Raw genomic sequence first — 27475 nt, 5'->3', positions numbered from 1 at the left:
CAACAACAATTAAACTTTCAGATAGCTTACCAAGTTCCCAAAAAATGTGGGAGTGAAAAAAACTGGCTTGAATCCCTTCTCTACAATTCTCTATCTTTGTGACCCTGGACAAGCTACTTAACTTCTTTAATCCTGTCTTATTTTGTTTTTCCCAAAGCTGTTCATTTATCTCTTCTAGAGGATAGATTTGAAAGAAGTTTTTAAACTTTGAAGCACAGTGCAAATGTTTGTTGTTAATTTTATCTGCCAGGTACACTGGGATGCCAGGTACTGATTGTCAAAGCACCCTTTCTTTATTGCAACAAATTCTTATGATTTGGCTCTTGTTTTTCTAGATTCCCCATAGATCTTTTAGTACTATCATTTCTGTAATATTACTAATAATTACATCGCACAGTGCTTTAGAGTTGACAAAGCATTTATATATGTGTTAAATATTAAGTAGAAGGACTTATATGGCAACCCAAGCAAATATACTTGACTCCTTGCCTCTCCCAATTTTCCACCAAGGCTACTCAACCAACATAAGAGAGAAAACTGGCCCACCAGTAGAGTTGAGTCAGGCCTCATCATATATCTGAAGATTCAAGTTTTCAAGGAGATAATATGGTTAGGAGCAGATTGTGGGGGAGCATTGACTTGTGTATTGTTCTACCATTACTTCCTGTGCTTGGGTGGCCAGTGCACCTGGGAAGAAGTTTCCATGTTTTCCCTTGCTGTTTCTATTTGGGGAAAACCCTGACAATCTCAGTAACCATCGAACGCACTTGAGGGGACACTCATGTGCCAACCTCCTGCTGTCTGCCATCCTGCTCAATTACAGCATTTACCTATGGAGAGCCCCCCTGCCCACAGCCCCCAGGACAATGCCCAACTGTAGGCCTCCACAGCAGCCTAGAGTGCTCAGCAAGACTGTCTTTTTGCAGAATCCTTCCCTCGGCATAGCCAAAAAGAATTACCTCTGCCTAACATTTTGGGCCATTTATGGCAATTAAAGACTTTAAAAAGTGTTAGTTATTCTTTGACTTCATATGAGGTATAAAAACTGAACAGGAAATAGTATTATATCCCACAACTCCAAGTATTTGGAATTTGGACCTATGGTATATGTTTTAAAAAATGAACTGCTTCAGAACATTTAATTAATAGTTGTGTTGATGGTTTAACAGTTTGAACTGAAGAATATTTACTGTTACGAAATCTTTATCAAACAGCAAAAGGCTCACAAAGTTCAACCGAAAGGTGGACATGAATTGGGTGTAAACAATCATGCAGTACCTAAAAGTATTCCAAAAGTAGCTGAGAATGCTGCAGAAAAGAATGAAGAACCCTCAAGCAATCATATTCTACGTGGGAAAGGTATTATTATTATTTTGTTTGTGTTAATAGGATATTGACCTTTTTTTTCTCATTTTGAAGTGAACATTTCAGTTAAAGAATATTGTTTGATTTTAGTTCAGTTATGATTAAATGCATTGTTTCAAATTCAGATCCTTTGATAGAAGAGAAAAAAGAATAAGTTGTTTTACAGTTACAACTATGTCCAAAGCAAGATATAAAGATACTCAGTCAATGTAGTCAATTGCTTTAGGAACTGATTATTACATCCCTTCAACCATTTTCAATTTATGTAAGGAAAAATGTAGAATTATATATTTTGTTACTTGGGCAGAACAAATCAAACGAGATGGTGATGCAGGAATGCCTGGAATAGAAGAGAATGACCTCGCAAAAGTTGAAGATCTTCCCACTGGTAAGTAAAAATTATTAGAGAAGTTAACTAAAGTGATCATATTATTTTTCATGTGACCCCATTCTCTTTTTGGGTAACACTTGTGAAAAGTCACAAATATCTGGATGATTGATATTTTCAGTTAGTTTACTGTCCATTACTTGCCAGGACTTGTTTTGGATATAATTTTTGCCACAGTGTATAAAGTACTTGTTTTTGCCTTGGTAAGAGTCAACCATATTTGAACCTTTTCTTGATGACACAGAATAATTGCTCATATCAGTTGTATTATGTTAGAGCCATTTATAAAAGTATACGTGGCTCATTTCTTTCATGCTAAATAATCCTAGATTGCTGTGCTATTGGTGTGCCTTATATGGCATAGTAGTACCTTTATAGGAGTTATTTAGGTTTTTAGGACTTGGCTTATCCTTTTAGTTAATTTTTATTGTTAGTACTCTTGAGTCAATTCTGGCTCATAGCGACACTGTACAGCAGAGCAGAGCTCTGCCCGGTCCTTTGGCACTATCCTCTCATTTTCAGGGGCTGCGTCTCACCATGCTCTGCTGCTCTTCATAGGGTTTTTATGAGCAGTTTTTTTTGAAGTGGGTGACCAGGTTCCTCTTCCTAGTCTGGAAGCTCTGCTGAAACTTGTCCACCATGGGTGACCCTGCTGGTATTTGAAATACCGGTGGCATAGCTTTCAGCATCACAGCAACACACAGCAGCCACAATATGACAACAACAGATGACAGATGGGTGGTGTGGTTCCCTGACCAGGAAGTGAACCCAAGCTGCAGCACCAAATCTTAACTGCTAGACCACCATTCAGTTAATTATCCCACACTTTAAATAGTTGGCACACTTATTTTTTCTTTTTCTTTTATGGCCACTTCTGTTCAGTGTATATCTTTCTTCATTAACGTGTCTGCTTCTTAACAATTTCTGCTTGAAGTCTGTATATCACTACTGCTATCCTGATCCCATTCATCTTTTTTTCATATGTCTTTTGTTTTTCTTGCCATTTCTATGTTTCTTGGTTATTATAAATACCCCTCCCTGCTGACTCCAATTTATTATGGTGAAAATTGGAAGTAACAGCACATCTTTGGTTCTTCTTGGCTGTTCTTTTCCTTCTTAATGTCTGTGGTATACCTCATTGTATGTGGTTGAAATTGCTGTGTGTCTGAAGTCCAAATGAACGAAGTATTAGTCTTTTCATTTGTACAGTTTTGTTATCTTCTCAAATTCTTTGTCTGTATTCTTTTGGATTTCTAATTCACAGTATATTCTCCTAAAATCAAGGTAAGGACAAAAAGAATAACATGAATTTAAAAATATGGAGTTAGAATGAGCATGACTTGTTTGTAAGGCAATGAAACTATCCAGTGATTCTTAAAGTGTGGTCCTTGGACCAGGAGCTTGTTGGAAATGCAAATTCTGAGGTCCCATTCCAGACCTACTGAATGAGAAATTCTTGAGATGGAGCCCAGCAATCTGTGTTTTAACAAGCTTTCCAGGTGATTATGATCTATACTAAAGTTTTAGAACCACTGACTTATATGTTAATTTAAAGAAATATTGAGAGCAAAGACCATGTATTCTTCTTCTCAATTTTTATAGCACTTACTCTAGTCCTGGACTTACTGAGTTTTAGGTTGATTAATCTCTTTTACATTGCCCTTATTTATTTTTTAAGCTACACTCAAAGTTTTTCAGAAGATAAACTGCAGGTTTCTAGTATACAGAAGCATCCTATTCAGATATATGAGCAAGGATTATTCACCTGCTTGCATGCATTTATTTTTTATGTCATATATCTACAAAAATATATCTACATTTAAATATATAATTTTTATCATCTGTTGTCCATTTTGACATAGTTTTCAAGTTCAAATTTTATTACTACTACTCTAAGTGTATAATGTCCAAATGTATTTTCTAATTTTCCACTATTATAATTTATTACCTGGCCACTGGAAATTCCAGAGTTAGGGTAAAATGAAATGAGAATCTAAGAGGTCTTGGAGATCTTATCTTGACCATCTTTAGGTATATTGCCCTTATCAGACAGTGGTTTTCAAATGTCTTTCTTACATGAACCACTTCAGCAGGGCAAAGATCCTGTCTTGCCTCTTCTGCTTGCTTAAAAAAAAAAAGCAGACAGAGCCAGCCCTTATGGCCTAGTCATTAAAGTTCAGTACACTCTGCTTTGGTGGCCTGGGTTCAGTTCCTGGGTGTGGAATCACACCTCTCCCCTGTTAGTGGCCATGCTGTGGCAGTGGCTCATGTAGAAGAACCAGAAGGTCTTAAACTAGAATATACAACTATATACTGGGGCTTTTGGGAAGGAAAAAAAAAAGATTAAAAAGAAAAGCACACAATAAAATAAAGGAAAAAAAAAGCACACAATCATTTCATTAGAATTAATAGGGATGAATAATGCTACTTTTGATGAGATGCCAACAGATTCATATCTGATTTTTACAATATGAATTTGCCATATTAACTCACATAATGGCTGTGGCACTATAGTTTAGAGCTAGGAAAAACAGGGAAAATGTATACATTTTGTGTAAATTTAGCATTAGTGCCAAAAAAAATCTGTCTGTACAGACACCATCTACACCGTCATGGCATATTATAGGCCTTCCTCTGGATTAATTTTTCTTTGTCTTTGATTTCCTGTAATTTGAAAATGATATGCTGCGATCTAGGCAGGGTTTTTTGTGGGGTTTTTTTGCATTTGCCCTGCTTGATGGTCTCCGAGTTTCCTGTATCTGTCCTTTGGTGTCTGACGTTAATTTGGGGAAATTCTCAGTCATTATTGTTTCTAATATTTCTTCTATTCTTTTCTCTCTTCTCCTCTGGTATTCCCAGTAAGCTATGTTACACCTTTTGTAGTTGTCCTCGATATTCTTTTCTATTTGTTTTTTTGTTTTTCAGTCTTTGTTCTCTTTGCTTTTCAGTTTTTGAGGATTCTCTTGATATATTCTTTGACTCAGAGCTTCTTTCCTCAGCCATGTCCAATCTACTAATAAGCCCATCAAAGGCATTCTTCAATTCTCTTACAATGTTTTTGATCTCTAATATTTCTTTTTGGTTCTTTCTGGGATTTTCATCTCTCTGCTTACATTGCCCATCTGTTCTTGCATGTTATCTCCTTTATCCATTAGAACCCTTAGCGTATTAATCATAGTTGTTTTATATTCCCCTTATGATAATTCCAACATTTCTGCCGTGTCTACTTCTGATGCTTACTCTGTCTCTTCAAATTGTGCTGTTTGCCTTTTGGTATGTCTTATAAGTTTTTCTTGATAGCTGGATGTGATGTACTGGGTAAAGGGAACTGCTGTAAATAAGCTTTTAGTAATGTGAAGGTAGGTGTGGGAAGAGGGGAAGCAGGCTATAGTCCTATAATTAGTTCTCAGTCTTTTCATGAGCCTATGCCTCTGGACTGTGAACTTCAGAAGTATTTCTCAGTTTTTTCCCCTCTCTTAGGTGGGACAGGATGGCTAGAGTGGGCTGGAGTTGGGTATTTCTCTTCCCTGGTCAGGTAGGTTCTGATAATACCCCAGCAGGTTAGGTTTTGCTTAACTAGTTTCTCCTGGGGGCAGGCCTTGTTAAGAAGAATAGAGTGCTCTGGTGTATTTCAAAATGGTTCCCTTTCCTCTCCCCCTGCTGGAAGCAGGGGGCGGGGTGTGGGGGGCGTGGGTGGGTGCAGCTGTTTTTCTCCAATATTTACTGTGGGAATGTGGATAAGCTCCAGGTGATTAATCTCACAATATTGTAGGGGGCCTCCTATGACTGGGTCCCCCTGGATGTTTTCTTTAAAAATTATTTTATTGGGGTCATATTGGTTTATAACATTGTATAATTTCAGATATACATTATTATGTATCAGTTTGTGTATAGACTACATCTTGCTCATGCCCAGTAGTCTAGTTTTTACCATCACCATAAATATATGCCCCTTTACCGCTTCACCCTCCCCCCAACCCCATTCCCCTTTGGTAACCACTAATCTGTTCTCCTTATCCACATGTTTGTTTATCTTCCGCATATGAGTGAAGTCATACGGTGTTTGTCTTTCTCTGTCTGGCTTATTTTGCTTAACATAATAGCCTCAAAGTCCATCCATGTTGTGAATGGGACGATTTTGTCTTTTCTTATGGCTGAGTAGTATTCCATTGCATATATATACCACATCTTCTGTATCCATTCATCAGTTGATGGGCACTTAGGTTGCTTCCACGTCTTGGCTAATTGTGAATAATGCTGCAGTGAACATAGGGGTGCATAAATCCCTTTGTATTATTGATTTCAAGTTCTTTGGATAAATGCCCTGTAGTAGGGTAGCTGGGTCATATGGTATATCTATTTTTAGCTTTTTGAGATTTTTAATACTGTTTTTCATAGTGGCTGCAACAGTTTGCATTCCCACCAGCAGTGGATGAGGGCTCCCTTGTCTCCACATCCTCTCCAACATTTGTTATTTTTTGTCTTGGTAATTATAGCCATTCTGACTGGTGTAAGGTCATATCTCATTGTAGTTTTGACTTACATTTCCCTAATAATTAGTGATGTTGAACATCTTTTCATGTGCCTGTTGGCCATCTGTGTATCTTCTTTGGAAAACTGTTCATATCTTCTGTTCATTTTTTGATCAGATTGTTTGTTTTTTGTTGTTGAGTTGTGTAAGTTCTTTATATCTTTTGGAAATTAACCCCTTATCAGGTATATGATTTGCAAATGTTTTCTCCCACTTAATGTGTTGTCTTTTCCTTTTGTTCCTGGTTTCCTTTGCCTTGCAGAAGCTTTTTAGTCTGATGTAGTCCCATTTGTTTATTTTTTCCTTTGTTTCCCTTGCCTGGATAGACATGGCATTCCAAAAGATACTGCTAAGACTGATGTCAAAGAGTGTACTGCCTACATTTTCTTCTAGGAGTTTTATGGTTTCAGGTCTTACATTCAAGTCTTTAAACCATTTTGAGTTAATTTTTGTGTATAGTGTAAGATAATGGTCACTTTCATTCTTTTGCATGTGGCTGTCCGGTTTTCCCAACACCATTTATTGAAGAGACTTTCCTTTCTCTGTTGTATGTTCTTGGCTCCTTTGTTGAAGATAAGCTGTCCATAGATGTGTGTTTTTATTTCTGGGCTCTCAATTCTGTTCCATTGACCTATGTGTCTGTTTTTGTGCCAGTAATGTGCTATTTTGATTACTGTACTTTTGTAGTATATTTTGAAGTCAGAGATTGTGGCGCCTCCACCTTTGTTCTTTTTTCTCGGGATTGCTTTGGCTCTTTGGGGTGTTTTGTTGTTTCATATAAATTTTAGTATTCTTGGTTCTATTTCTGTGAAGAATGTCATTGGGATTCTGATTGGTATTGCAGTGAATCTGTAGATTGCTTTAGGTAATATGGACATTTTAACTGTGTTAATTCTTCCAGTCCATGAGCATGGAATATCTTTCCATTTCTTTATGTCTTCACTTTCTTTCAATAATGTCTTATAGTTTTCAGTGGATAGGTCTTTCACATCCTTGGTTAAATTTATTTCTAGATGTTTTATTCTTTTTGTTGCGATTGTAAGTGGGATTGTATTCTTGAGTTCTCTTTCTGCTAGTTGGTTATTAGTGTATAGGAATGCAACTGATTTTTGCAAGCTGATTTTGTACCCTGCAACTTTGCTGTAGTTTTTGATTGTTTCTAATAGTTTTCTGGTGGACTCTTTAGGTTTTTCTGTATAGAATCATGTCATCCACAAACAGTGAGTTTTACTTCTTCCTTTCCAATTTGGATACCTTTAGTTTCTTTTTCTTGCCTAATTGCTCTGGCCAAAACCTCCAGTACTGTGTTGAATAAGAGTGGTGAGATCTTGTTCATGTTCTCAGAGAAATGGCTTTCAGTTTTTCACCATTGAGTATGATGTTGACTGTGGATTTGTCATACATGGCCTTTATTATGTTGAGTTACTTTCCTTCTATACCCATTTTATTGAGAGTTTTTATCATAAATAGATTTTGGATCTTTTCAGATGCTTTCTCTGCATTTATTGAGATGATCATATGGTTTTTATTCCTCATTTTGTTAATGTGATGTATCACGTTAATTGATTTGTGGATGTTGAACCATCCCTGCATCCCTGGTATAAATCCCACTTGATCATGGTGTATGATCCTTTTAATATATTGCTGTATTTGATTTGCTAATACTTTCTTGAGGATTTTCACCTCTGTGTTCGTCAGCAGTATTGGCCTGTAGTTTTCCTTTCTTGTGTTGTCCTTATCTGGTTTTGGTATCAGGGTAATGTTAGCCTTGTAGAGTGAATTAGGAAGCACCCTGTCTTCTTCAACTTTTTGGAATAGTTTGGGAAGGATAGATATTAAGTGATCTTTGAATGTTTGGTAAAATTCTCCAGAGAAGCTATCTGGTCCCGGATTTTTCTTTTTGGGGAGGTATTTGATTACTATTTCAGTCTCTTTACTTGTGATTGGTCTATTCTGATTCTCTATTTTTTCTTAATTCACTTTTGGGAACTTGTGTGATTCTTTTTTTTTTTTTTTTTTTAGGAAGATTAGCCCTGAGCTCACATCTGCCACCATGCCTCCTCTTTTTGCTGAGGAAGACTGGCCCTGAGCTAACATCCATGCCCATCTTCCTCTATTTTATATGTGGGACGCCTGCCGCAGCATGGCTTGACAAGTGGTGCCATGTGCACACCCGGGATCCGAACCAATGAATCCTGGGCTGCCAAAGTGGAACATGTGAACTTAACCATTGCACCACCAGGCTGGCCCCCTGGAACTTGTATGATTCTAAGAATTTATCCATTTCTTTTAGGTTATCCAATATGTTGGTGTATAGTTTTTTGTAGTATTCTCTTATAATCCTTTGTATTTCTGTGGTATCCATTGTCATTTCTCCTCTTTCACTTTTAATTTTATTTATTTAAGCTTTTTCTCTTTTTTTTCTAAGTGAGCCAGCCTAAGGGTTTGTCAATTTTGTTTATCTTCTCAAAGAACCAGCTCTTAGTTTCATTGATCCTTTCTATTGTTTTTTTAGTCTCTATTTCATTTATTTCTGCTCTAATCTTTGTTATTTCTCTCCTTCTGCTGACTTTGGGCTTTGTTTGTTCTTCTTTGTTTGTTCTGTTTGGTATAATTTCAAATTACTTAGTTGAGATTTTTCTTATTTGTTGAGGTAGACCTGTGTTGCTGTGATTTTCCCTCTTAGTACTGCTTTTGCTGCATCCCGTAAGAATTGGTATGTTGTGTTTTCATTTTTGTTTGTCTCCAAGTGTTTTTTGATTTCTCCATTGAGCCAATGGTTGTTCATTAGCATGTTGTTTAGTCTCCACATACTTGTAACTTTCTCAGCTTTTTTCTTGGAGTTGATTTCTAGTTTCATAGCATTATGGTCAGAAAAGATGCTTGATATTATTTCAGTCATCTTAAATTTATTGAGATTTGCCTTGTTTCTCAACATATGGTCTGTCTTTGAGAATGTTCTGTGCACTTGAGAAGAATGATTATTCTGCTGTTTTTAAGTGCAATATTCAATATATATATCTATTAAGTCCATCTGGTCTTCTGTTTCATTTAAGACCACTGTTTCCTTGTTGACTTTCTGTCTGGATGATCTACCCATTGATGTAAGCGGGGTGTTGAGGTCCCCTACTATTATGGTGTTGCTGTCAGTTTCTCCCTTTAGATCCATTAATAGTTGCTCTATATACTTTGGTGCTCCTGTGTTAGGTGCATATATATTTATAAGTGTTATATCCTCTTGATGAAGTGTCCCCTTTATCATTATATACTGCCCTTATTTGTCTCTCATTATCTTTTTTATCTTGAAGTCTCCTTTGTCTGATATAAGTATGGCAACACCTGCTTTCCTTTGCTTTCCGTTTGCTTGGAGTATCTTATTCTGTCCCTTCACTCTGAGCCTATGCTTGTCTTTAGAGCTGAGGTGTGTTTTCTGACAACAGCATATTGTTGCGTCTTGTTTTTTAATCCATCCCACCACTCTGTCTTTTGATTGGGGAGTTCAATCAATTTACATTTAGAGTGATTATTGATATAAGAGGACTTAATACTGCCATTCTCTCTCTTGTTTTCTGGTTATTCTGTATTTCCATTGTTTCTTTTCTCTTGTATTTCTGATTGCCATTTCAGTTTGGTGGTTTTCTGTGATGGTTTTCTCAGTTTTTTCTTTATTTATGAATTATGGCTCTTCTCTGACTTTGTTTAGTGGTTACCATGTGCTTTGTATAAAAGATCTCATAGATGAGATAGTCCATTTTCTGATATCCTCTTATCTCCATTAGCCTAAGAAAATTGCATCCCTTTCCTCCTCTCCTTCTGAGTTATTGTTGTCACAAATTAATCTTTTTTGTGTTGTAATTTTGTGACTTAATTGATGTGTTTATAGTTATTTTTGATGCTTTCCTGCCCTTTATCTTTTATATTATAATTAGGTATTTGTTAACCTATTCTGATAGAGAGTTGCAGTTTTCTGATTTTATCTTATCTCCTTGGTCAAAGCTTTGTAAACCTTTGCCTTTTGTTTCAGGCAGCAGGGCTTCTTTCATCGTTTCTTGTAAGCAGGCCTAGCAGTGATGAACTCCCTCAGCTTCTGCTTATCTGGGAAAGCTTTTGTTTCTCCATCATATCTGAAGGATAGTTTTGCTGGATAGGGTATTCTTCACTGAAATTTTTGTCTTTCACTATTTTGAATATATCATCCCATGCTCTCCCAGCCTGTAAGGTTTCTGCTGAGAAATCTGCTGAAAACCTGAAAGGGGTTCTTTTGTAAGTTATTTTCTTCTGCCTTGCTGCCCTTAATATCTTTTCTTTGTCATTGACTTTTATTTTTTAATTCTTTAAAATTTTATTTAAAAAAATTTTTTTTTAAAGATTTTATTTTTCCTTTTTCTCCCCAAAGCCCCATGATACATAGTTTTGTATTTTTAGTTGTGCGTGCTTCTAGTTGTGGCATGTGGGACGCCACCTCAGCATGGCTTGATGAGCGGTGCCATGTCCGCACCCAGGATCCGAACTGGCGAAACCCTGGGCCTCTGAAGCGGAGTGCACGAACTTAACCACTCAGCCACGGGGCCATGCCCTGTCATTGACTTTTGACAGTTTTAATATTATATGTCTTGGAGAAGGCTATTTTGCATTGATGTAATTAGGAGTTCTATTCATTTTATGTATTTGTAAGTTCAGTTCCATTCCCAGATTTGAGAAGGTCTCAGCATTATTTCTTTGAACAAGCTCTCTGCTTCCTTTTCCCTCTCTTCTCCTGCTGGAATACCTATAATCTTTATTACTTTTCTTAATTAAGTTGAGTAGTTCTCAGAGAATTTCTTTGTTTTTAAAAAATCTTAGTTCTCTCTCCACGTGAAGGATTTCTGTAGTTCTGTCTTCTAATTCACTATTTCTGTCCTCCATAATGTCTGCTCTATTTTTTATGGTTTCTACATTATTTCTTATCTCATTAATTGTGTTCTTCACATCCAGAATTTCTGTATAGTATTTTTTAAAGGCTTCAGTCTCTTTGGTGACGTATTCCTTCTGTTAATTAATTTTATTCCTGAACTCATTGATCTGTCTTTCTGATTTTTCTTATAACTCATTGAATTTCTTTATGCTAACTATTTTGAATTCTCTGTCATTTAGACTCTAGTCTTCTGTGACTTCAGGATTGGTTTCTGGAGACTTGTCATTTTCCTCCTGCTCTGTAGTGCTACTGTAGTTCCTCATGGTGTTTGATGAATTGGTCCTCTGCTGGCACATTTGTGGTAATATCAGGTTGGAGATTCTACCTGCCACTGCTAGCGTTGGAGCAGGAGCTGTGTTTTCTGTTCCTTCCCTGTCTCCCAGTAATTGTGCCAGTTGAGCCACTCTGCATTTGCGTGGGCTGGCTACAGCTTTTTGGTGGGTTGTGTTTTTGTGGACAGGACCTCTGCTTGGTGGGCAGGTCACAGCTGGGTGCTGTACCCATCGTGTGGGGCACTTTTGCCCAGGCCAGCACTGTGTTCGTGGGCAGATCAATTGAGCTGCTGCACTCTTTGGACAGGGCACCTTTGCGGGGGCTGAGCTCCTGCCACTAGGTGGGGAGTGTTTGCTCAGGTTGGACTACTTCTGTATGTGTGTGCCCCTTGAGCTAGGCTACCACTCTGAAAGTGTTCACATGTGGGCCGGGCTGCCCCTGCTTACACTCACAGTTGCACTGGCCTCTGTGTGAGGATCTGTGACCTGGATCACTGCCACTGGGGAATGGGAAAGGTCTGCTCACCTAGTTCCACTGCTTCCTGGGAATCCATTCTACCCACCTTCAGATGTATAGCTGTGTGGATCTGTCAGGCATCCTGTTGTATTGTGTAGGGAATCGTATGTTGGTTAATGAATGTCTGTTTAGTTGTAACTTAGAGAGAATAGATGAGGGTAAAAACTCACTCTGCCATGATGCTGATGTCACTCCCTGTGGTAGTTAACTCTGAGTTGTGCACACTGAGCCTCCAGCAATTCATCAATTATAGTTCAGGTTTTCCTACTCCAGCACTGGTTCTCATGGGGGTTTCTGTTCATGAGTCTCTACTCCTGTAAGCTGTGACTCTCTTTATTTGCCTGTCTCTTTCTCCAGTCGTAGGGGCAGTGGTTTGCTCTGTGTCTTACCCTCTCTTATGGATCTAAAAACAGTTGTTGATTTTTCAGCCTTTCTAGCTTTTTACTTGTTGTTAGGATGGAGTGGTGACTTCTAAGCTCCTTACATGCAGAACCAGAAGTTAGGAGTCCTCTGGATTAATTTTTGAACCTCTTTAAACTCTTGGTGCTTTGCTTTGAAAATCATTGTTCATAACAGTTATTTTTTAATAATTTAGAGAAGTATTTTGAGTATGAAGATTATTTCGACATAGTAACTGGTGAAAAGAATCTTGAGCTGTGTCGTCAGTCAGATGCAAACACAAAGAAAAGCCATGTTTTATCTTTGTATCCTGGGCTTCCAGTAGAGTGCCTTGCACATGGCGGGGTCCAGTTAATGTGTATGGTTGAATTACCAGAATATCATTAGTGGTGAGGCAGTGGTCTCTGGAGTCAATTTGTCTAGATTCAAACACTTGGCTCTGTCTTTTAACAAGCATGTGACCATTTATTCTCTCTTATCCTTATCTATGAAATAGGATAATAACAGTTCCAACCTCATTGGATGGATGGGAGGTTTAAATGCAAAGTACTTAGAACAGTGCCTGGCACATAGCCAGTGCAATATAAATCATAGCTGCTGTTATATTATGATTATTTCAATCATTATAAACATATTTGTTATCTCCTTGTCACTCCTTTTACTGAGTGTGTCTTTTCTCCCTGAGGTAGTCTATGCCAGAGTTCTTAATGCCAGTACAAATGGAGTCCCTAATGGCTATAGAGGTGGTAACTCCAAAGAGGAAGTAGAGAAAAGAACACATCGTTGTAATTTTAAATCAGACTCGTGTGGTAATGATGACAGTTTTGTTAACAGTAGCCAGGACTGTACTAGAAACTATGTAACAGCAGTGCTGAACTATCTTAAAATACATCTCTGAAACAGTCAAGGGGTGTATGGGATGTGCCTATGGTTAGCATTTTTCTGATTGTTGGTATCTTACTCACTGATTTTTAAGAGTTCTAAAATAGTAATGCAAACACCCTTTCCATGTCATGCATATCAGCAGAGAGGAAAATCTTATGTCTTACTTAGAAACTTCTTTCTAGTTTTAGGTCCAGTCGATATCATAGTAAAAATTGTCTGTAATGATTTACTTTGGGGAGAAACCTATATAGATATAAAGATTTTTACGTACCTGAGAAATTGGAAGTTCTTTTCTAATTAGTAACTTAGAAAGAGAAATTTATTCCTTTTGAGATTTTTTTCCTTTTTATCTTTTTTGTTGATGAAGATTGACCCTGAGCTAACATTGTTGCCAGTCTTTCTCTTTTTGCTTAAGGAAGATTGTCCTTGAGCTGATATCTGTGCCAGTCTTCCTCTATTTTTGTATGTGGGACACTGCCACAGCATGGCTTGATGAAAGGTGTGTAGGCCCATGTCTGGGATCCAAACCCGCGAACCCCAGGCCACCAAAGTGGAGCACATGAACTTAACCACTACACCACTGGGCCAGCCCCTCTTTTTGGTTTTTTAATATTAGGTAGAGTTACTCTAGCTATAAAATAATTAATTTTCTTTTTACCTTGGCTGTATATTGGAATCACTGGTAAGTTTAAAAAAAAAAAGATACCTGGGTCTCATTCCAGAGATTATGATATATTTGGTCTGTGATGTGGCTTGGGCACTGAATGTTTAAATGTTCCTTAGGTGAGGGGCCAGCCCCATGGCTGAGTGGTTAAGTTCACACGTTCTACTTTGGCAGCTCAGGGTTTCAGCGGTTCAGATCCTGGGCACAGAGATGGCACCACTCATCAGGCCATGCTGAGGCAGCATCCCACACAGCACAACCAGAGGACCTACAACTACACTATACAGCTATGTATTGGGGGGCTTTGGGGAGAAGGTAAAGGGAAAAAAAAAAGATTGGCAACAGACATTAGCTCAGGTGCCAGTCTAATTAATTGATTAATTAATTAATATTCCTTAGGTGAATGTATTATGTAGCTAAGGTAGAAAATCACTACTCTAAGAGGATTCTCTAGATCTACACTATCTACCACAGTAGCCACTCATCACATGCAGCTATTTAAATTCATTAAACTTAAATAAAGCTAAAAATTCAGTTCCTCAGTCAAATTAGCCACACTTCAAGTGCTTAATAGTCACCTGTGGCTAGTGGCTGCTGTGTTGGACAGCATAGATGTAGAACATTTCTGTCATTGCACAAAGTTCTATTGGTAGTGCTGCTCCAGACTGAAACTAGTAATGGTGGTTGCCTCTGGGGAAGAAGACTGAGGACAGAGAAGAAAAGGTGACTTACTTTTCATTATACAACCTTTTGAACCTTTTGAATTTCGGTTTCAAAATTTCATAAGGTAATTTCATAAATTACCTATTCAAAAAATTAAAAATTTTTTAAAAATTAGAAGTAATTACAGTGATATTTGAGAGGAGAAAAAAGATAGAAGATTATGTTTTGGTTTTTTTAAAGATTTTTTTTTTATTTTTCCTTTTTCTCCCAAAGCCCCCCATAGATAGTTGTGTATTTTTTTTTAAAGATTTTATTTTTCCTTTTTCTCCCCAAAGCCCCCTGGTACATAGCTGTATATTCTTTGTTGTGAGTCCTTCTAGTTGTGGCATGTGGGATGCTGCCCCAGCGTGGTTCGACGAGCCGTGCCATGTCCGCACCCAGGATTCGAACCAACGAAACACTGGGCCGCCTGCAGTGGAGCGCGTGAACCCAACCACTCGGCCACGGGGCCAGCCCCTAGTTATGTATTTTTAGTTGTGGGTGCTTCTAGTTGTGTCATGTGGGATGCTGCCCCAGCGTGGCTTGACGAACGGTGCCATGTCTATGCCCAGGATTTGAACTGACGAAACCCTGGGCCACCTAAGCAGAGCGTGCAAACTTAACCACTCAGCCACAGGGCTAGCCCCCAGAAGTTTACATTTTAAATAAGCAATGTAGTTAATCTTTTTTTGTCTGATTCTTTCTCTTAGGTTAGAGCTTTTAGGAGAAAATTATCTAAATTTATAAAAATACATTAAAAATTTTTAATAATTTAAATCACTATAGATATACTTAGGTAAGTTTTCTCCTAGGCATCTCGTAAAACAGGAATCGACAAACTACAACTTGGTTGTCTGTTTTAATAAATAGTTTTATTGAAACATTATCATGCTCATTTGTTTATGTATTGTCTGTGGCTGCTTTTGTGCCAGAACAACAGAGTTGATTATGGCCTATAAGCCTAAAATATTCACTATCTGGCCCTTTAAGAAAAAGATTTCAAAGATCTTTGTTATAGAAGAAACAGATTATGTAAAATTAGGCATCTATTTTTTTTGTAGGTAAAAAATTCTTATAATAGCATAGTATCAAATTGTAAATATTCCTGAAAATTGCTACTAAAGATACTAAAGATAAATTTCTAATGATGCATTTGGTTTAAAATTGAAAAACATTTCTTTTGTTGTCATATTTTCTGGGGCCACAATTTATACCAGCTGCAATTAAGAAGAAAGGAATCAAAATAGGGTCTTGAAACAACAAGTATCATCCAGGGAGAATAGGAATAGTTAGAACTTAATGGGTTTGAGGGTTTAATTGGTGCCTGTTTCTCTCACTTTTTAAAAACTGTAGTACTAAAGTGTTATATTTTAGTAGTTGTTCTAGGGATTACTGTATGCATCCTTTACATATCATAGTCTAATTAGCAATAATATTGGACCACTTCTTATAAAATGTTAGAACCTTACGGGTATAATTCCATTTACCTTGGCTCACCCTTTGTGCTATTGTTGTCATATATTTTTATTTCTATATGCTAAAAATCCCAATGTTTTCAGTATTATTATTTTTGCTTTAAAAAGCCTTTTAAGAAAATGAGAAGAAAATATTATGGTCTCTTACATTTACCACATATTTACCGTTTCCAGTGCTCTTCATTCCTACCTGTGGATTCTGATTTCTGTCTTTATCGTTTTCCTTTCAGCCTGAAGAACTTCCTTTAGCATTTTTGAAATGCAGGTCTTCTAGGGATGAAGTTTTCCTGCTTTTGTTTATCTGAAAATATCTTTATTTCATACTCAGTTTTGAGGGATATTTTTACTGAATGTGGAAATTTAGGTTGATTTTTTCTTTCAGTACTTTAAAGATATAATTCCACTGTCTTCTAGCCCCCATTGATTTTGATGTCAGCCATCATTCTTTTTCTTGTGTCCTTGTATTAGCACATCTTTTTTCCTCTGACTGCTTTCAAAATATTAATATTCATCAGTTTGACTAAGGTGTGCCTTGGTATGATGTTCTTTGTGTTTATCCTGCTTGGGATTCACTCAGGTCCTTCAATCTGTGGGTTGATGTTTTCCCCAAATTTTGGGACTTTTCAGCCTTTATTCAAATTCAAATATACAAAATTTTTTTTGTCCAATTATCTCTTTTTATTCCTGCTGGGACTCAAGATAGATACATTTCAGACTCCTTGATATTGTCCCACAGGTTACTGAAATTCTGTTCAGTTTTTTGGCAATGATGTTTCTCCTTCAATTTGTTCAGTGTGCTTGACTTTTCTTCAAGGTTGTTGACTCCTTCTTCTGTAGTGTTTAGTCAAAACACTGTTCAAAGCTCACCCAGTGTATTTTTCATTTCAGATGTTATATTTTCGGTTCTAGAATTTTCATTTGGTTCTTTTTTTAGTTTCCGTTTCTCTACTGGATATTCCCATCTTTTCCTTTAAATCTTTGTACATATATATATATACACACAGACATACACACATATACACACACATACACATATATATATACACACACACACATATATAACAATTGTTTACAAATCGTTGTCTGCTAATTTCAACAAGTGGATCATCTGTGTCTTTTTCTGTTGATTGCTTTTTTTCTTGATTATGAGTCGTATTCTTGCTTCTTTGTATGTCTAGTAATTTCATTGTGTGCCATATGAACGATCCACTAAGAAAGTATGAATTTTGTTGTCATTTTAAAGGGTGTTGAGCTTTGTTCTGGCAGACAATTAAATTACTGGCAACTCCTCTTGATCCTGTCAGGCTTGGTTTTATGCTTTGTTAGGGCAGGTCAGTTTTTATTTTGTTCATAGTCTAAGGGCATGGCCCTTAACTCTAGGATGTGATCCCTACTTTTAAAGTAGTACTTGTAGCATCTCGTTGGAATGCTCAAAATGCTCAGTGAAGATTCTTTACTGTGACTGGGCTGGAGATCCATTGTCTTCAAGCACCACGTGACCTCTGTTGTTTCTGTTCAGCTCTCAGTCCTGCAGTATGTGCTCTCTGTTAGTCCCCATAGAGTCTTACCCTGTGTATACACAGCTCAGGCTTTGGCTAAAGAACCAAGGTGAATATCCATGCAGATTTCTGCTCCCCTTTTCACCTCACACAGCTCCTTTCTCTGTAGTATTCTCTCCTGCAAATTTCAGCCACCTCAGCAGCTCAGACCCTGATGATTTCTGTGTCTTCTGCCCGCTGAGACTGCCCATCTCATATATATCTCTTTTTTCAAGAATTAGTCTCCTGCTGCTGGTTGTCCAGTGTCTGAAAACAGTTGCCTTACCTATTTTGTCCATATAAAAATTGTTTAGGGCATGGGAGAGTAAGTCCAATACTGGGTACTATGGCATGGCTAACAGTGGAAGTCCATCTTGTTCTTTTTAAATTATGTAAATAGATCTCTAAGTTTGAAGGAACTTTAGTTCATAGACCAGATTTTAGGAACTATATGAGAACATCATTTAATAGTCTGTATAGATGTGTACCTATATTTCTTGGAGGGCCTAGATGATCCCACTGAGCAATATTTGAGCAATCATAAGTGTGTTATATCTGTTTATATACATAGAGCAAAGTAACATAAGAATGTTACATCATTGTTTTGTATTTAATGTTCATGCTTCAGAATGATTAATATATATATATATCTTTTTTGCTGAGGAAGATTCGCCCTGAGCTAACATCTGTTGCCAATCTTCCTCTTGTTTTGCTGAGGAAGATTTGCCCTGAGTCAACATCCGTTGCCAATCCTCTTCTTTTTGTATGTGGGCTGCTGCCACAGCATGACCACCGATGAGTGGTGTAGGTCCGCCCCCAGAAACCGAACCTGGGCCACCGAAGTGGAGCATAGTGAACTTAACCACCAGGCCACTGGGGCTGGTCCCAGAATAATTAATATTTTTTATGGGAACTTGCTGATCAGAGTTTCATGAACTTCCCAAAACATTACTATGAGTAAATATTCATCAGGACTCCTAAGTGTGAGAAAACTATTTGATCAGGAGACTCAATAAATTGGTTAGGGCCAGTAGTTTTACATTTAAATGTTTTTGTTTCCTCAACCTGTCTCTTGAATTCTTTCTTCATTCTAAGGATAAATACTTTGAAAACTCTAAATACTTTGGTATATACTGAACACCTACTGTTTGCTAGGCTTATATCATAATCCATTAGCAAACATTCTCACTTAGTCCCCAAATTGATCATGCGGGGTAAATGGCATTATCTCGGTTTTTCAGATGAAAACTGAAGCTTTGAGAAATTAGGCACTAAACCAAAGTCATACAGTTAATAAATTACAGAGTCATGATTTGAGCCCTGGTCTGTCTAACTCCAAATCCTATGCTTTTTATTCTATCTTATTCTCTTGACTGTGCAACAGAACCACCTTTGGAGCTTTTAATAAATACAGATACCCAGGTACCATCTCCATATTCAGTATGTCTGGGGTGGTATCTGTAACACTGAAGTGCTGCCAGAGTTGAGGACCACTGCTTACTAGTGCCAGATTCCTTCTCCGTAGTCATTGATGTTGGGTTGTGAAGCCCTGTAAGGCGGGAAACTGAAAACGTGAACATTTTTAAGATTATAGCCCTGTCATTGGAATAAGAAAATGAGAGTAAAAGGCAAGGACAGTTCTTTTTTTGGCTCTCAGAGTAGAGGTTGCAACTGAGGGCTAATAGAGAAGTGAAGGAGGATTAACCCTAAACCTCCTGTCACCTTTTGTAAGCTTCTCAGCCAGTTTCTCTAAAAGTGACTACTTTGAATTTTTAGGTCAGGTGAGGGGTATGTCTCATCTCTACTGTCATGAGTTTCAGTTTTCTCATCTGTGAAAGGGGACATCTATCTCAGATAGATTTGAGGGTGACATGAGATTAGTGCCTGGTTCATACTAAGTACTCAGAAAATAGGAGCTTCTGTTATTATAATTAGTACAATTATTGTCTCCTTTGGAATTACCAGATATAGTCTCAGCCCTCGGCCCCCAGCCCCCTCTCCACCACCTAACGTTTTTGCTGTTGTGTCTCTAACATGGCCCCTTTTGTCCTCTCTGACTTCATTTCCAACACTTTCCCCTCACTCCTTTCTTTGCTGCTTGAGCTCCTGTCTCAAGGCCTTTGTTTGTACTTGCTGGTCCCTGCCTGACTGCTCTTCCTCCATGTTTCATTCATGCCTCTGCTCAAATGTCTCTTCCTCAAAACTGCTTCCCTTGACCAAACTGTCTAAAATAGAGTCCCACCACTCTCTACCGTATCTCCGTTTTACTTTATACATAGCGCTTTTCATTCTGACTTTTGTATTAAATCCTATACATACTTTTTTGTTTGTTTATTGTTATCTACCTAACAAGAATGTAAGCTTCATAGGGCAATAACTTGATCTGTTTTGTTCATTGCTAAATCTCCAGCTTTTTAGAATAGTACTTAGCATATAGTAGACAATAAATATTGTTGAGTGATTGAATTTCCATACTGGTATCTCTCTTTTACAGAAATTACGAAATCTAGGACCATAGTTGTAGGATAAATGCTATGTACTCTAGTGGCTTTGTATCCTATATTTTGTCTTTATGGTAAATAGGGTTTGTCATTTTATCTTTGATACTTTTCCTTAATAATGATTTTATGAGTGTTATGTATTTTAGCAGCCTAGTTATTAATGATATTATCTGATAGCACCATGCTGTTCTCTGTTGACTTGTATGTTTTCCGCTGGCTCTCAATGGTCCTCAATGGAGAGGACCAGGGTAAAATATATAAAGAGTTAGAACTGCTTTAATATCATAAATTATTGTTTGCAGTCTTTTCACTGTATCATTTTTTCCTACACTTTTATTGTCTTCGAGCTCATATTTATTATTCAGTTTCTTTTAATATGTTTAAGAATTACGTACTGCCATTGACCTAATGCTTAGTATTTTCCTGAGAATTTACTCTATCATGTAGGTACAAGAATGCTCATCATAATGTTTATAATGACAAATTGAAAACCACATCAATGTTATACGGAAGGTTAGTTTGTTAAATTTGTTATATCCATAAAATGTGATATGTAGTCATTAAAAATGATGTTGAACTGTATACAAATACATCTATTTTGTTTTTAATGAAAAAATCAGGTTACAAGAAAGCAAGTATAATATAATCTCATTTTTGTGGAGGAAAGATTAGATACTTGTGTGTGTGTAGGAAAGAAGTCTGAAGAACCCTATTCAAATTTGAAGAGTGAGATTAGCACTCTTAGCTGTCTCTAAGTCCACTAGTAGTTTTCTAGATCTTCATTTGTTTCAGTCCCACTAGTTGGAACTATTAATTCTGGCCCCTGGGAAAATCTCTAGGTCTAGAGTCTTCTCCTAGGTATAAATAAATCAACTTTCAACAAAAACAAGGCTGGAGCTTTTTTGAAAGGAACTTTTCAAGGAAACCAAAAACGAAAGTAAACAAAAAGTCAAAGTAATAGCATAGAAAGCAAAGTGTATACAGAAAGCATGTTACTTTTCCCTATGTAGTGAAAATTACTTACCAACCAGCTTAGCTAATGCATTTTATAGAGCTCCGAAGTTCTTGTGGCAGTTCTTTACCCAGATCTCTCTAGCCAAACCTCTTAAATTGAAAGTTTTGATCCAGCACTACCATTTGGAAATGTTGTAGAAGATGGAATGACATAGAAAAATATATATATATTAAATAAAAAATTAGATTATAAGATGGTATATATGATATGATTCTAATTTTGTTTGAAGTATATATTACGAGGTACAGAAAAGGAAACCCCGAACATCAGAGAGAGATTCTCGAAATGGTAGCAGTGGTTATTTTTAGGTGGTAGAATTACAGCTAATTTTTAATTTCTTTGTGCGTTTCTATTTTTCTAAATTTTCTAAAGGAACATTTATTATCAACATCAAACTTATAAGGCCTCCATATTACTACTCTTCTACTATATCAGTTCTAAAGTCCTCTGGGCATTTTATAAAGGCTGTTTTTGATTCAGCTTTTTTCTACCTTTCTAAATCAGTTTTGTCTCCAAGTAGTCACCTTGTTCTTGAGCAGGAGGCATTATTGTATAAAGCTAAGGACATGTGTGATCACTTCTCGTTTAGTAATGGAGGTGCCCTCTATTGTCTTCTGGTTTGTATGGTACTGGAGTCAGCTAGGGTCCAACAGTGATCAATAAATTTGTAGATTGTGACTGACTTCTCTTTCCAAATATATCTACCAGATGCTTAGTGTCCTCAGTCTGTTAGCAAATCAAAATCATACTGTTAAACCTGGCAAGTACTACTCCTTAAAGATGTCAGCTGATTGTTGTTATTTAGCTCTCTTATGTGTAGAAAATGGGTGTTGAGCATTGTAGCTGGCAATGGGGACAAGATAATGGGCACACAGAGAGATATAGAAAACCTAACTTTCTGTAAATTTGAGTAGGTTGCCTTCTTAGAGTGAATTTTAAACATGTTGGGTCCTTAAGTTTAGAAATCTGTAATGATAAATGAAATACAGTCACCGAAATAAACTTTGAGGATTGTGAAAATGATCCAGGTGTTCTAGTTAGGATTAACTAGGCAGTGTTGTATTAACAAGCAACCTCCAAATTACAGTGGCTTAAAATAAAGGTTTATTTATTGTTCATATTATAGTCTGATGCAGGCTGAATGGCTCTCTTTGTAGCTCTCCTCCAAGCAATGTCCCCCTCTATTATTTGATGCCACCATCTTCATATGTAGCCTCCTAAGTTGTGGCAGAAAGGGAAGTGAGATTGTAGGTGAATTGCCCAGAAGATTTTATTGCCATGCTTGAAAGTGACATGTTCAGTTTGACCTACATCCTCATGGTCAGAACCCAGTCTTATGGCCTCTAACTGTAAGGAAGGCTGATCTTCCTCTGTGCCCAGAAAAAATATAATGAAATAGGATCACATAGCATTGTCTCTGCCACACCAAAGTTTTAGAAGAATAAATTGTGCCACTAACCATATCTCCTAGGTGAGCTCTCTATTTTTTCTCCCTGTTTCCCTTTTCTCTAGTTTCCTTCTTTGCTCTCTGCCTTTCTATCATGTTTAGCTGTCCAAGTGGAGTCAGCAGTAGTGAATGAAAAGTGCTCTGTCTCCCTGGTGCCTTCATTTCTTAAGGGAGAAGAAAGTCCCAATTATAAGTATGTACATCTTTGTTAGTAAAACTCTTTGTACAAAACTTCAATTTTCCCTCTTCAAAAATAAAATCTCAACTTGTCACATCAGTCATATTTAGTTTTTTTTTTTTTGAGGAAGATTAGCCCTAACTACTGCCAATCCTCCTCTTTTTGCTGAGGAAGACTGGCCCTGAGCTAACATCCATGCCCATCTTCCTCTACTTTATATGTGGGATGCCTACCACAGCATGGCTTTTGCTAAGTGGTGCCATGTCCACACCCGGGATCCAAACCGGTGAACCCCGGGCCGCCGAGAAGCAGAATGTGCGAACTTAACTGCTGTGTCACCGGACCGGCCCCATATTTAGTTTTTATTTAAAATCTGAGCAACTTAGAGTAGCATATTCTCAATGCGTCACTTAATCAATGTGTCCATTTTATTTATTCTGTCTGTATATAAAGATCTTAAGGTATCTGGAGAGATTCATTTACTTATTCATTCATCAAATCTTTGTTGAGTTCCTGTGATGTGCCATGCACTATTCTAGGTGTTGGGAATGTATGTAGTGGTGAACAAGACAGAGTTCCTACTGTTTTATATTCTGGTCAGATTTATTGATCACCAAAATCAGTGATGGATGGTAAAATCTATCAATTAGTACCCATAAATTAGTTAATGTACAAACTATAAGGGTTACAAAATTGGAATAAGCATCATAAGATTAGTGCAATGTAAATAGATTCTCGGTGGTTGCTTTTTAGAAATCATAATATCAATGGGAATAATACAGATCTATTTTTTCTTTTAGCTTTAAGGAGACCCCCTATTTCCATGTCTCAATATGAAAGTCGTCAACCAATCTCCCATCTTCCAACCAGACAACCTCTCTCCCCAAATATGGTCCCAGGTATGAAGTCTTGTTTTTAGAGTTTCATTTGAAAACTAATTTAGTGGTCATATATTGTTATATAGTGAATAAAACATGCTATTTAGCAACATAGTGAAGTAGCATTCATTCTTCTAGTTAATATATATTTTCAAATGATGATGAAATCTCAGGGATAGATAATCATTTGAAAACGCACTTTGTTTAATGGATTTTAGGAGAAGAAGAATTATTTGTTCTGCCACTCTGGACTACATTCCCTTTCATCTTTGCCGGTCTATATGTGTTTGCCTTCTTCAAAGTGTGTTCAAGTTTAACCCTCAGAGGCCTTCTAGGAAATAGTTTTCTACTGAATATCTCTTAAATTTGACAGAATTGTTCCCCTAAAATGAGAATCGATATGATTAAAATTAATTATAATAAGGATTTAAATCAAGGATTTGATGAGGAAAAAATGGGATGGGGGAAGAAAGGTTCTATCCAGGAGCTACTAGTAAGAAAGAATCAAGAGTTAATAGTTATAAATCACTGTGTAGATGAAAATCACTTAGAGATTAGAAATTCTAAAAGCATTACTAGATTTTGGAGATTTCTGACGGCAATATGGAGTTTGGAGGGAGGAAAAGATACAGGTATCATTGCCTTTTTTTTTTTTTGCTGGGAAAGTTTTGACCTGAGCTAACATCTGTTGCCAGTTTTCCTTTTTGTTTTTTCCTCCTCAAAGCCCCAGTACATAGTTGTATATTCTAGTTGTAAGTCCTTCTATGTGAGCTGCCACCATGGCATGGCTACTGACAGATGAGTGGTGTGGTTCCATGCCTGGGAACCAAACCCAGGCTGCCAAAGTGGAGTACACCGAACTTAAACCACTAGGCCATCAGGGCTGGCTTTCTCATTGTTATTTTAATTTTTGAGTTCCTACCATATATACCTTTGATGACTAGGTTTATAATCAGTACTGGAGATACTCACCTGGGAATGATGAGTAAACTTCACATAGCTAAAATCACATTGTTTATAAGATTTGATTAAAGAAATTAAAATAAAGCTTTAAAAAAAGACTACGTAACTACCCAATATCAGACAACAGGATATCTTAGCTTTTCTAAAGCAGATCTTGTGAAATTCTTCTGCAAAATATGACCTTAATTTGATGTTTTTATGCCATAGATTCTCATGTAAACCGTAATGGAAACCCTGGAACTTCAAAACAGAACCCTTCAAATCCTCTTCAGCGTTTAATTCCAGGCCCAAACTTGGAGAGTGAACCCAGAATTCAAGCAGATGTACTAAAGCAGGCTACCAAGGATAGAGTCAGTGATTTGCATAAGTTGAAGCAAAGTAAGAATCAATTGATGAATATTATGCTGAAAAGCTTTCTTTAAATATTATGTTTGTTTACAAGTCTGAATTAAGGTCTTCATTATTATAATCTCTAACGAATGAATATATAGTGAATTTATATGCATTTAAAGGGAAGGTATATGGTGGAAAAATTTAAAAGAAATGAAAATTTTAAATGGGTGGAGATATTTTAAAGAAGACTTCAAAAAGCTTCTCATGTTCTCCAATGTTAAATAATGAATTTCAGGTGAGTTCGTTTTTTTAAAAAATGTTATTCTTATGACTGTAAAATTTTTTGAAGAAGTGAGAAAAGATATATTTTTTTAGGCTAATGAATGATAATTTTGATTAGGAGGGAGAAAAGATAAATAGTTTTGAAAAAGGGATTCTGAAAGAAATATAGACCGGGGAGACTGCCATAGTGGAAGCCTCAATGCCACTTCCTTTCCGTTCCCTCCAGTTGCAGTTTGCTTCATTTAGGTGTTAGGAGAGAAGTGAAGGAAATTGAGCAAATTCATAGTACTGTGTAAAAAGTATGATGCTTGATTGTTTCAGAGGTACTGATTTTGATATATGGACAATACCTGTTAATCTATATAACTCTCCAGCTGGTGGAGTCTCAGGAAGTATAAGAAAAAAATCTGGTGGTAGAGAGAATTTGGGGCAGGACAGTGTCTCTTAGGTCAGCTCCCTTAAACTATACTTTTCACTGCTCCTGCTTTTCAAGGTTTCTTCCCTTCTTCAACTTCTGAACAGATAGATTGTCTCAAAGTTTAGTTTGCCGTTTTTTGCTTTTTATGATGGTGTCTATGGAAACACCTGTTCAGAGCTGTGTTCAGGCAGTTATTTGTACACAGGTTGCTTGCACAGTGTGAACTGCACAGTGTTTCATTTATTAATCCATTCAAGATATTTTTGTTGCTCTTGACAGTTAGATTCATATTTCTGCATCTATGTAAGTATATAGTTTGCATACATTTAACTGACTTTCTTTGATATTTTAAAGCGTAATATGAAAAACGTTTTTATTTACAAGAATGAGGTTAATGGTTTAAATACAGTGAAAAAAATATTTTCTCAAAATCTTGTTGGAGGATCGGCCTGAAAATTTTTATATCAACAAAGAGAGGTTTATACTAAGGACCTAACAAAATGTCGTAATTTGAGCACTTAAGATTTTCTTACATCCTACAAAATTTTCTGTTCTCACCTTACCTGTATTTCTTTTACCCATCTTTGGGTAAAAAATGTGATTGGAAAATAATTGCTGCAAAATTATTACTCTCTACCACTTATTTTTAAAAGAACCTACTGAGTTTTGAACTCTTACTCTAATAAATTATTTTCAATGTATATATAGAGTTGATATCAGTGTGAGCACTATTTTTTGATTTACTTTGACATTATTTCTTACATACATTTTAACCTATCAAGTAGTTACATAGTTGTCATTTTAAATTTATATATACATACACACATATATAGACATATGCATATTTTCCATTGTGCTTAGGCAACAATAATAGTTCATTTAGCTCTACTCTTTTATTATTTAAGTTATTTTCTACTTTCTCATGTTAGTTACCATAACTATGAATATCTTTTTTTCAAATTATTTACTGCTTTTCCTACTTTAAGTGTTTATTTAAAAGTGCAGTTCCCAACTCAAATTACTAGATCAAAGCACTTGACTGGTTGTATAGCTCCTCTTACATATTGTTAGATTGTCTATAGAACAGTTTCACAGTGTCACTAGAGATGGTTAAATTTGTTTATTCCACTATGGCCTGACCACATTTGCCTTTTAACTCTTATAAGGCCTGCAGAATATAATGTTTCCTTAAAGATGTTTTAATAAGCATTTACTTTCCAGTGGCCTGTCCATTTTTATGTGAAGAATTTTACTGCAATATGATCTGTGCATCAGTTAGCCTGGTAACTGTGGAGATTGATCCTATGTTTTTGTATCCAATCTTTATAAATAATTCAGATACTAACCTTTTACTTCAGTAACCTTTACTACAGTTTTCCTCCCCTGTTGCCTTTCCTCATATGAGACTTTATTATATGTTATCATGCAAATGGTTTTCTTTAAATTGAAAATAATTTTTAGGTTGTGGTAAAATACACATAAAATTAACCAAAGTGTACAATTCAGTGGCATTTAGTGTACATTCACAATGTTGTGTGATCATCACGACTATGTAGTTCCAGAACATTTTCATCACCTCAAAAGAAAACCCTGTACCCCTTAAGCTGTCACTCCCCATTCTCTCCTACCTGCAGTCCCTGGCAACGACTAAGCTGGTTTTTGACTCTATAGATTCACCTATTCTGGATAGTTAAATATAAATAGAATCATATAATATGTAGCCTTTTGTGTCTAGCTTCTTTAACTTAGTAGAATATTTTCAAGGTTCAG

At 36.6% G+C, this 27475-nt stretch overlaps 1 protein-coding gene across 3 annotated transcripts in view; it reads left to right on the top strand.

Moving 5' to 3' along the window:
- GOLM2 (golgi membrane protein 2) overlaps nt 1-27475 on the top strand; it is a 109045-nt gene that overhangs the window by 55146 nt on the left and 26424 nt on the right. For all 3 annotated transcript variants that reach the window (XM_070237685.1, XM_005603351.4, XM_023618587.2), the window contains 4 exons: nt 1215-1359; nt 1673-1753; nt 23632-23730; nt 24880-25050. In XM_070237685.1, the coding sequence (XP_070093786.1) occupies nt 1215-1359; nt 1673-1753; nt 23632-23730; nt 24880-25050 (496 nt within the window). The remainder of the gene's footprint in view (nt 1-1214; nt 1360-1672; nt 1754-23631; nt 23731-24879; nt 25051-27475) is intronic.

The sequence above is a fragment of the Equus caballus genome, chromosome 1 (assembly GCF_041296265.1).
Source record: "Equus caballus isolate H_3958 breed thoroughbred chromosome 1, TB-T2T, whole genome shotgun sequence".
In the NCBI taxonomy this organism is placed as follows: domain Eukaryota; kingdom Metazoa; phylum Chordata; class Mammalia; order Perissodactyla; family Equidae; genus Equus; species Equus caballus.
Note: the sequence above shows the minus strand (reverse complement) of the source record. Positions and strands in the feature narration are given on the sequence as shown.